The following is a 12286-nucleotide window of genomic DNA, read 5'->3' on the forward strand; positions in this document are numbered from 1 at the left end:
GGACATTGATTTCACAGTTATACAAACTTCATATACTTATATAAAATTGTGTAGCCGAGTGGGTTATGCAGCGCCTATCCACAGTTCCACAGGAAAGGGTTAAATGCAGAAAAGAGATGGCGCTGTTGTATTGCTCACCCTTAACCTTGACTCCTACATATATTTGTCCATACAGTGCAACAAGAATAACCTTGGCAACAGTGGTAACCGTCAATTTATAAGAACGTTCTCAGTGGCAAGGTCTTACCTCGAGGGTTATTGAGTGCCGCTTCTGTGGCCTTCCTGCCCTCTCCACAGTGGCTCTGGTCAAAGGGCAAACACTGCTCCCCAGTCCCAGCTACCACCTCCAGATTGCGTGACGGATCTTTCGGTTGACCAAGGTTCCTCACCCTGTACACTCTGCGACTGCTGGTATCCGACACATAAAGAACTTCTCCCATTGGGTCCATGGCTAAGTAGTATTTATGGGCCGGGCTGGTGCTATTGAGGACAGGTCAGTGGAGAGCCAAGTTAGAACAGTGCAACACTTTTACTGAATACATTACTCATGACGTGAGTAAATGTTGATTTAATAGTGTATTTTTAAGCAGGAAAGTATGAGTGAAAGTGCAAGTTGTAAGATGTTTGTGTTTTCTTAAATGATTTGATTTAATTATTTAATTTATTCATTTTTTTTTTTTTTTTACATTTTAATAAAAATGTAGAGCGGTCAAAATTATTTCTCTAATTATAATTGTATTGTGGATTTAGATCATGAGTAAATCTCATTAATCAGGTCCAACTTGCAATGATTCATTCAAATCACAAATAGTGGTAGATCTAAGAGATGTCGAAGCGCAGCAGCTAGCCCGGCCCCACCACCACAGCCTGCCAGCAAGACTAACTGGGTGGGAGTCATCCATTCGGCAGGGCAGTATGCATACAGCCGAAGTGTACGTCGGCACTGTGCGTAGGCGGGCAGGTCGGATGGGCAGCTGTGCAGAGTGGTGAGAATGACCTGTGTTCCAAATCACCACTGCGCACTCACTCGACTTGCACCTGCCTTCAGGCAAAGCAAAGAGAAGAATATTTGCCCGTAGATTTCAGCAACGATTGGACACTTTGTTTGAAATGTGTTGGTGTGACTTTGACGCTCAAATCAACCTTTAACTCAATAATACTGTATGCACATCTAAAGTTTCATATACTGTTCATATTGGGTGTATCATAAGTCATCACTGTATTAGTATGCATGGCTGTCAATTATATACTTATACTTCCCACATATCTAAATACTTGGGAGTCCCGACTAGGAATTGTCAATATGTGTTGGCGGTTAGTGAACAAAAATATTAGTTAGACAGTTTAATGTGTAACAATGCCATTTTAATGACTGATTATATCTTTGTTTAAATTTTGTATTTCATAACTAGAACAATACACACGGTACCATATCTACACACCTTGCAATTTGCTTAAACAAGAAAATAAGTATTTTTGTTTTTATATACATTAAAGTAAAATAGATTTATTTTTTTGTTTAGATTTGGCATGTTGGGTTTGCCCTCGGCCTTGTGTTCCAGTTTCTCATGCGGCCCATTTACTAAATTAATTGGCCAACGCGGCTCTAAACACACGAGCACCATGGGATCGGTCAAGATAATGTTGAGAGACAGCGGACGCTGACTTTGGGTGGAAGGGGGATCAGCTCAAAAGCTAAAAAAAAAAAAATCTGTGTGTGTGCGTGTGTGTGTGTCATATATATATATATATATATATATGTATATATTTTCATGTTTGTGTGTGAGCGTGTATTGCTGGAAGGTTATAGTGCTGTTTTTGACAGTTGGTCCGTTTATATTTTAATTGAATGCCCCTGATCTAATGAAAACGCTCGAAGGAGAAAAAGCTCTTCTTGACCTGAACATCCTTTGTTCTTACGGAAGAATAATGCAGCATAGTCCAAGAGCTGTCAGTCATTTGAGTCCATTAAGCGTAAAACTGTTTTCAGAACTCTGCACTGAATTGCACATACATAATTTAAACATGATCCAAAGAGAGTTTTTCACAGAGTTTCAAAGTGTGTCACTGCTCTGTGCAGCATAAAATATTTGTTGGGCCTCTGAAAGTTTCAGCAAGCATTGCTGGTACACTGAGCTGATTACAAATCATTTGTCTGTATTTTGACTAAATTAGATGCCCATCTCAAAAGGCATCTATCCATTTAAAGGCAAATTAATACAACACATAGGTCTTATGCTTCTCCTGCTTCAATAAATCTTAGGAATTCAAGTTGATTGACTCGGTCATCTTGACTGTCTAGGTCACTCAGACTTTATTGGAGAGGACGCCTTCCTCTTGTGTGTTCCTTTTGAAGACAACAAACTGACAATGGTATTACACTGAGTACATCCCATATTGTCTCCCCACTGAGGGCACCTTGCTTTAAAAACCCTGCTTGCTGATAGACACTTTGTGGGGAAAATGTGGAGAGGAACGCTTGAGAGCTGAATATGGATGAATAATTAATGCATTTGACTTGGGAGAACAATAGTATAGCATAAAAACCGAAATGTGCTCCAAACAGTAAAAAGCAGCCATGGAAGCAGGAAGTAAAGGAGAAACCCCCAGGGTGAGGAAAGGGTATCTTAAGTGCCTCCAGAAGAATACACTCCATGCATTAGGGTTTACAACTACTTTTTTGTTACGACATTTGCCAACAACTGCCTGTCAGATCATTTGATATATCGACACCATATATCGTTTTCAAGGTTGATCATCTCGTAATAGAATATATATTTTCACAGTCTCCCTTATTCGTTTAAAGGTGTTAGTAACTGAGCCCTTTTTGTCAATTTTTCAATATATGTTTACATTATTAGATGAGAATCTTCTTGGATCAGGAGTGCTACTCAACTTTTCCATGTCACATACTGGCTGCGGCCAGCTACACAATAGAATTTAATCAAAGTTTAAGCATTTCCCGTTCTTTTACTTTTTCACGCAAACATAAAGTAATTTGTACTGTAGTAAAATGTTTATCTTTGGCATACAACGGATATTTTAAAACCCTCAATGATCATGTAGAGATGTTCCGCATGATATTCGGTAACAATTTAATGAGGTGCTCATACAGAAAGGTTCAAGTAATACACACACATGCACACTGTGTCATGTCGAATTTTCTGTGGCCATGGTGTTAAGAGCTCACGCTATCAAGGCTCAGAGACAGCAAAGAATGCATGGCCAAACCAGGCACTACAATTCCCTTGAATCAGGGTCAGAAAGAGGACAGCCTCCAGCATCCAAAAAGCAGCCCTGAATACAAACTCAATTTTGGCTATCTTCAATATTAACATATTTAGTTGATATAGTGAATGATTGTGGATACTGAGGATGGTGTGTGTTTCAAAGGGAATTCAATGCAATTTGCGGCCAACCAACAAAATTAAGTTGCTGTTAAATCACTTGTTATTGTTGTTGTAATGTGTGAGTCACTCAAAAATTGGTGTTTATCGTCCCTTCTCACCTGTGTCTGGTGTCCCGGTTCCTGATAATAAGCCACGATGGAGCATTAAAAAAAAGAAAAAAAAAAACAGAGAACAAGGCAAATATGTAACTCACAATTGTAGCGAGAACTGAAAAATATTCACAAGGAATAGTAAGTGAGTTTTATCCCCATAAAGTATGATTAGGGTTGATTTAAATGGCTGCATGGTTTCATATTAAATATTAATACAAGCAGGGAGCTGTTTGCTGTTTTTTCCCCACAGGAAAGTGAAGTATTAAATATACTCACGATGAAAGTCTGAAAAAGAAGTGTTAGTAAGATATGCAATAATACCATCCAATAGGAGTTGAGTTACATAAGAAGAACACTTTACAGGACAAATGACTGTGAAATTCCACTGAGATACTGTGCTTGAGAAAATAGAGCAATAGAGGTTGTAGTGCCTCCAGCACCGTGTGATAGTGTCATAATCCACCACAAAAACATCATATCACAAAAAAAGATTCTTTGCCCAAAGAAGTAGATTCGAGTCTGTGAGGTTGGAAACGTGCATACACAGCTTCTGCATGAAGAAAAACTGAAATCGAATGTATCGCAAACACATCCTCTAATGAGAACAAATGCCTTACTAACTCACATGTATTCATTACATATTATATGTCAATTAATTTGAATGCAATTATGTTCAATCAATTAAATTCTGCTTCCAACTCACTTTAGTTCCAAAATGGTTCTGGTGTATCCATCAGGATGTACTCTACGGATGAAATTGAAGTCTCCAACATATAGAGAACCATCAGGACCACTGGACAGAGCCACAGGGGCATAAAGCATCAGATCACGAGCTGCACCACTGCAGCTTGGCCCACAGGGGACGCTCCGATAGAATCCGTTGCCCATAACTGTGGCGATAACAGCGGGCTGCTGCGAGAGGAAAACATTTTCCCCGTTTCCCTTGTGAAGGATTCCTGGGAAAAGACAAATGGATTCATTATATAATCACTTATATTTACACTTGCTGTATTTTGGAATTGCAAAAAGTGGAGGTGAGATAGTCCTTAGAGGTAGCCATGTCCAACGTACAGAGTGTCTACATTAACAACAAGATGTAACCTAGAGTGCACAGAAAACAAGCATGTGTTGAATTTATTAAATTTTATTTCATCAAGTGGTTGCATGAAATAAGAGCATCTGGATCCAGATGCATTTTATAAGTAGAAAAGCAATGAACTTAAAAAATATATTGTTTGTTTGGATCCAGATGCTGCTACGTTGTGCAACCGTTTGACGAAATTAAATTGAGTAAATTCAATAGACCATTTTCTTCAAGTGTGCGGACGAATAACAAAATCATGGGAAAACATGACCGTGTGGTGCCAGAGGAAAGGAGACGCAGGTGTATCACAGAAAACTGCACTGAACATCACTCACAATCGAAACCGAAAAAAAAGGCACTAAAACAGACATTTGTCACACCCAAAAACCCGTCTTCCCCAACACACCCCTCGTCCACCAGTTCCATGGGGGAATAATGTCAGCAAATGCCACAACTGCAATGGAAGCCATCACAATCGTTTGTGTTTACAAGCGATCAGAAAACGTATGCATGTCGGCTAAATGGTAGATCTGGGGCGGCTTCGGAAAGACTGTTTCATTGAGAAGGTTGCATTTGATTTTATAGCTCGCCTTACTCTTCTTTCCTTTGTTCCTGTGTGTGTGATTAGCTTACTTATGCTAATATGCTGCACCTGTGTCCATTTGTCTGCCTCTCATTTCTGTCCTTTAATTGTATTCTTTTAGTGCAGTGTTTAGTGTACTGTTTCATGACTAAATTGTTTTGTGCCCTGTGCTTTGTATTCTACTGTACACAGGAGGTAGATTTCTCTTGAACAGCTTTTGCAGTATTGTGTACTGAAATAAAGTTTTGGCGTGTTCAAATACTGACGGAAATTTTGATTGCACTCTTACTACCTGACAGACTATCAAGTAAAGGATTTTCAATCTTTATTATTGTGAAATTGATAAGTGGATGGAGAAAAATGCAATGGAGTTTATGTAGGGCGAAACCCTTCCATTGGCACAGGATAGCGACAGAGCAGTGCCACAAATAGTGAATAGCAAAATATGAAAAAAAAAAAGGTTTTAATTGCCTACAGATGCCACAGGGTAGTAGCAAAGCATTTTTCTATGAGACAGGGATATGGCCTGAGTAAATAACCTCCTGCCCTCAGTTTAAAATATTTTCAAGGCATCAAGACGCCACCAGACATGCGTTTGGCCCAGGCACAACAAACCGCAAATGTGTTTTCGGGTGGATAACAGAGGAAAACAAATCGCAGAATAGGTGAGTAAAAAACTGTGCGCGGGTTCACTAGAGTTGTATCACTAGAAACAGTCTCCAATAATCCCCCTCGGCCTTTGTTATGGAAACAATCGAGGAAGCATCCACGTTGTTTTTTCTTTCAGTCAGTCAAACATTTGTATGACTAATGCTGCCAGGATCATATCAGACAGCCGAACAAATCACTATTTCATGACAGCGGTAACATACATAAAGACAACATATGTACTAGGTGATAAAATAAAAACCACGATCCCGGTGCTGAAAAATCTGCAGTCCATTGTCCTGCTGCAGCCACGCGCTGATGCTCGGCCCAACTTTTACACAGCCCTTGCTCTCTTTAATTACTTATTACGTGTTTTAATGTAGCCAGATTCATTATACAGTTGGTTGCATTTGCATTTGACTGTGTTTCTATTGTCAGACAATGGTGTGAGCACGCTGCATTTATTTATTTATTTTCACAGTCCATTTGCTAACTACCAAAGCCGGTGCAGTGCAGTGATAAACTGATTTTACAATCACAAAGACCTTTACCAAAACCAACATGGATTCAAGAGATCTGCCTGTACTGACATTTAAAATGATGTATTACAGAAAAAGTGAAATGCAACCTTACACTTACTTGATCAATTAGGTCTCATTTTTGTATTTTTAAGGGATGCTAAGACATAGCTCAGAATTTTGCAGAATTACACAGAGATGGAAAATTAAATGTCCATTTGCATGCGCTTTCTTCAGACCTTGTAATTGTGATTGGTTTTTTTCTATTTTGGTGTGCATGCCAGTAAGAATCAATTGCATTTTTTGTTTCTGTAGTTTACTACTTTTTGTAAGTACTATGTGGAACACTTTTTGAGCTCTTTCTGTGAGAAGTCGTTTATAAATAACTTTTATCTTTTTACTTGTAAGGGGAAGAAAATATTGAGTCTCGACGTGGTTATATTTAGATGGTTCTCAGAAAGCTTTTTTTTTTTTTTAATATAGTGAGGCATTTTCCATTCAAAGATTTCAATTTTATCGCTGGAGTCCCGGTATAGTTTCCAAGAACAAATATACGCAATGTTCACATTTGACTCAATATTTATTGGGGAGATACTCACCACTACGAATGTTGAGGGAATGATGTTTGTCCAAGGACCAACCTCCAAGGTGAGAGGGCACCAGCTCAAAACCCTGCATGAGTGCTGTTCTCCTCTCCCACTGAATAACTCCGGCACACGATTCATACTCATAGCCGACTGACACTAAAAGCAAACATACGCACACAGATGCTGGTATTAGATTCATGCCATTGTTAGATGGTGCAGAAGAACTGAATAGTATAGGGTTATAACATTGGCATAAAATAGCAAATAGCAAAAAAAAAAACATTTTAGAATTACTGAGCAGAATGTAAATGTATAATTGTTAATCTTCTATAGAAATAAAGTTGAGTTAAGTTTAAAATTTATTAAAACTTTCAAATACTAATTTCTCAATTGGTTTACATGGGAGGAAAATGTGTCTAGTTCAGTTGGGTATGGGCTATTTCATTCTATCTATCTATATCATTCATTCATATGAACAAATAAGAGTATAAATGAAATGTCTGCACACCCTGGATCAAACTTGATTTAAACATTTTTGAAAAACACACAATTTTCCAAATTCAGGTTTCAAAAGCAAATTTATGCTCTCAAATGCAGTGTAATGCAGTGCATAGTGATGGGAGTTTTTAGGGGGAAGGATGCCAGGGTTCAACTCCTATGAAAACATCTTTACTTCATTTCATTGGCGCTGTGCCCGCAGTAACAATGAAGTTGAATTTAATCCCTCTCAAAGCTATATTGTACTATATGTTGGGCTGAACCAGATGAAAGGGCTGTACAGCAAAACCTCATCAGTGAGTCTGTCTGCGGAGATCAGTATGAAGTAGCAGAGTAATCAAAAGAAGTCAGTCTTGTATGAAAGAGTGCTAGAATTTGGTGCCTGGACTCTTAGCTCTATTAATACACTGTGCAGCTTCCCACTACAGATAGAGAGCAAATTAGCTTTTCAAACACACACACACACACACACACACACACACACATATATATATATATATATATATATGGGAGATTTGGGATGACTTCCCCTTTAAACATTATTTTGAACACCCAGTTCTGAATGTGTTCATGATATTCTATACTTATTACTGTCTTAAATGTTTAATATTAACAAGAGTCACTCTATAGAAACATTCCCACCTTCAAGTGTTAGTATACAAATACAAGGAAGAACACAGTACAATAGGCAATTTTAAGCGGTAGGTGATGAGTTAATGCAAAGGCATGAAAAAAGAAATATATAAATACACTCACAACAAACACATATGAATTGGAGATGCAAAGACAACTTGACATCTCTGACACAAATGTGGACCTTTTACTGTCAAACACTGTTGCAATGATGTCACTTTCGTAGAACCAAATGCACGTAAATTGACAGACTCTCGAAGGCTCCGAGCAGCAAAGTCAGCAGGAATACCAGTAGAGGAAGTGAATACATAAGCGGGCAATTCACATTATATACCAAGTCAAACATTCACCACAAACAGAAAATATTCCAAAAGGCATCAAAGGCAAACCTAGATCCTCCAATCAATAAAGATATGGCTGCAACAATTATATTAAGAACCAAGTGGCCTAGGTTACGAATATTGTTATCAGATATCAAGTATTTATTTGTTACTAACACAGGGCTCGAATGTCAAAATGCAATTAATGTATTTGTACCCGGCAGTCATAGAAATTGACTCGAGAAAGAATTTGAGCCTGATAAAATTGACCGAAGCAAAACATTTTATACCTCTCCATCCTTTTAAGGTTTTTGTTTAAAATGACACACTTTGGAAATCCTTAGACAACACAACTGAATTATGTTTACAAAAGAGGTGGAAAATAAAGTCCCCCACAAAAGGAAATAGACAGAAACTTTAGCGCCAGCCAAGGTCCCTCTATGTGGGTCTGCAATCAAATCCCACCTGTCACAGAACCCACTGAGTCAATCTGCCGCCAATATGAAAAATGATCAACCATAGTTTATCATTCTTATCAGTTAGCAGTCATTCAGGCACGCATGTGAGTTGATCAGTATTCATAAAAAGATCAATGAGCCTGCGGAGGGAGGGAAGAGGGGAATGGTACATTCCTTGTAAAATTGACCAAATTGTAATGCAGAAGCCAGACAGCGATCAGTGCACCAAATGGACCACTTGGCTCATTTGTATTTAACCTGAATTGTGCAGCCTTCAGAATTCTTCAAAAGTTCAAATTTCAAGTGTGGAGTGCCCCTACATATTATCTGGAGGGTCATTCTCAGAATGGGGTTGTGGCTGCTGAATGACTTTCCTCAGAAATGTTCTCTTATAATTATTTGTCATGTCACCATATTTATGCACAGCGAGGAAAAAGATGTACAATTTTGATGATGAAAATCACAAATTAGTCAAAGGGAAGGAAAACACCGGACAGTTCAAGAAAACTTAAAACACACCATCCTACTCTTACAATAATTGTGTATCATTCAGGGAGGAAAGGGGTTATTAAGGAATTTTCTGTCAGGCACATCCATCACATTTAGAGGGCAGCTGTTAAAAAAGCCACTGATAAGTGGCAAGCAGATAAACTGAAGCTGCTGATGTCTCCGGAATCGCACAAACCTCAATGCAGAAGCATTAGGGCAACTGTCAGTCACAAAAGGAAAGCCAAGCAAAGTGCAAAGGCAAAGTGTGTTTCCACAAGCTAATATCACTACAGATATATTACAGGTGGGACACAGCACACATTCAACACTCTCTTACAAACAATAATATGCACATGCACTACAGCGCACAGGTGAAAGCTTTCATTCCCCTCTGTTGAAGCCTCAGGCATGTGTTCACCCCAGCAAACAGAGCATGGATCTCCCTTTCTTGCAGACTCGATGTCTGTGTGTGTATGTGGATATACAACCAGTGTTTGCGTAGCTCGCTGTGCCAACAAAGCACCAGAAAGTCTAGAGAGGGAATGTTTAGGGTAAAACAAGTGCACAGAAGAACGAACAAGAGGACAGCATGGAACGAGGAAGGCAACAGGAATGAGATGAGAACGAACTGAGAAAATAACAAGTAAGGAGGAAAAGACCATGCTGAGAAAGAAAAACAACACATTAGGAAAGGAAGCATGAAGGGCAAAGATGGGCAAAATCTCTGTTTTGAGAGGGAGGTAAATAGAAGTGAAAATTTGATTGACTAAAAAGATATGAGTGGAAAAGAATAAACACAATAGAAAACCTTTTGATTTGTCTGCACAAAGTTTCAAAGTAGTATATGATTTACTTTATATCTGTGAGTTTAACATCATAAAGAAAAGTGGACTTATATTAAAAAAATAGCCTTTTTAGAACATATGTCAAGAGCCTTCCATGTTATTTTATGTGGCCTATTCAAGCTAGAAAACAATGCCCTTTAAAGATTGCAATGCCCACGGACTAAATTACAGTATATGTCCCAAAATGCATCTTGAGTTTTTGATTTGTGACATGCCCGCAGCCAGTTTCAATAAGGCAAAGTCATTTCCAAGCTGAGTTATGTTGGTTAAAATAGTAGAAATGTGTATGAGTTTGTGTTTAAAGGAGAGGAAGAATTTTAAGTTTAAATGGATTTTTTTTTTTGTCTGAAAATTTAACAAAATTTCACCATGCTTCAGAGTCGCTCAATACTATAGCAAATCTCATTGGAATTCATTTGAATGAGCGTCTAAATTATTATTTTCAGGTTGTTGTTGTTTTGCTTTCGTGTTTTGTGAAGAAACACATAACAGCAATGTATATATATATATATATATATATATGTATGTATATATATATATATATATATATATATATATATATACACATACATATACATATATATATATATATATATACATATATATATATATATATATATATATATATATATATATATATATATATATATATATATATGTATATATGTATGTAATGGGAACATAATGGGAACAGCTGAGATCCAAGCTTATTATTATTATTATTATTATTAATATTATTATTATTCATTAATAACCCCAGCGAACAATCCACAAGGTGCCACTGGTAATTACCTGCAGTACTGCAGTTTCACCTAATAAATAAGTTACATCAGCTAATATGAACAAATGTGACAGGTAAAAGCGGACACAATTGTTCCAGTTTTTGTAAAAAAACACTCACTACACAGTACACTGCATTAACTTGAGTGAATGCACAAAGTTTCTCCATGGAGCCAGTTCTGTCAAAACTGCCCTTAAGTGTTTTCTACCTGCTGCTGCAGTTGGTATTTTAACAACCTACCGATTACTCCTCAGTATATTTGTTGATATTCCAATCTTCCCTTTCAAAGTACTTCTCCACTGACAGAGCCTGTCCTTCTAAATCAACCGTTTACAAAATATATGCTCTTGCCATTTTTATAACATGTTTTTAATGCCCTGACACGAAACTGTATACAGCAATGCCCTACCAGTTGATCACGGTAGACTAATAGAACATGGACAGCTCCCAATTTGTCATTGCCTCACTGCAGGCTAGTCATTTGTGGCCCAAGGTAAACAAAACATAATCACCCCTCTCTGTAATGACTGTATTATTACAGTATTTTGCATGATAAAATGCTAGCTGCTCAAGTCAAGTTGCAAAATTCTGCTAAAGCCGTATTTAATTCTTTATGTTTTTATACAAGAAGTGCATATTTTAAGTTTAATTCAATATTTGTTTGAAATTGCCCCGCTAAAAATATTTCTCAACAGTAAAATACTGTTAGCTGAAATGAATATTTTCAATTTAAGAAATAAAACCTGTTCATTATATATATAAAGGAAAACAATTGTTGGTTATAAAGCAAAACATATTAAGTAAAACTATTGTATATTCAAATACATGGTTAGTCTACACAATTTTCAGTAGGATACTCAAATGCTGAATTATTCGATAGCTGCAGCCCTACATTCAACCTCTCCTTTATTTTCATAAAACCCTTGCTTCAGGTCACTGGGATTGACTTGCGAAAAATTGCTCCTCCAAATTATTTCAAAAGTACGTCTAGTTATTCTGTTCTTGCTTGTTAAGTGCCATTATTTGTTCGGTAGTGGTTTCACATATGTGATGTTAATTGCGTCACGATAATAGCCAGTTGCCAGCTGAACAAGCCTCAAGAAACTCCGTTCATCATCCTCGACAGTGACACAGTGTTGTGTTAAACAGGATGCATTAGATTCTGGCTGAAGGACATCACATACCATCCCGCCAGAATCCTCACATTCCAAAGTCCTTTGACACTTGGAGACAAACCAGAAGATGCAAAGGGCCTTTGTCCTTTGTTCATGAATAGAACATTAAAACTCATGTGCATGTAATTTTCTTATAGTACATGTATTGCAAATGGGTTTAATGTC

At 37.6% G+C, this 12286-nt stretch overlaps 1 protein-coding gene across 1 annotated transcript in view; it reads right to left on the bottom strand.

The window, feature by feature from the left end:
- tenm1 (teneurin transmembrane protein 1) overlaps nt 1-12286 on the bottom strand; it is a 214355-nt gene that overhangs the window by 57969 nt on the left and 144100 nt on the right. Inside the window, exons 19-22 of the mRNA XM_088292837.1 lie at nt 6935-7078; nt 4206-4458; nt 3509-3529; nt 248-480 (exon numbers count right to left, since the gene is read on the bottom strand). Of these exons, the coding sequence (XP_088148963.1) occupies nt 248-480; nt 3509-3529; nt 4206-4458; nt 6935-7078 (651 nt within the window). The remainder of the gene's footprint in view (nt 1-247; nt 481-3508; nt 3530-4205; nt 4459-6934; nt 7079-12286) is intronic.

The sequence above is a fragment of the Idiotropiscis lumnitzeri genome, chromosome 4 (assembly GCF_059441095.1).
Source record: "Idiotropiscis lumnitzeri isolate Australia: NSW breed Sydney's pygmy pipehorse chromosome 4, RoL_Ilum_1.0, whole genome shotgun sequence".
In the NCBI taxonomy this organism is placed as follows: domain Eukaryota; kingdom Metazoa; phylum Chordata; class Actinopteri; order Syngnathiformes; family Syngnathidae; genus Idiotropiscis; species Idiotropiscis lumnitzeri.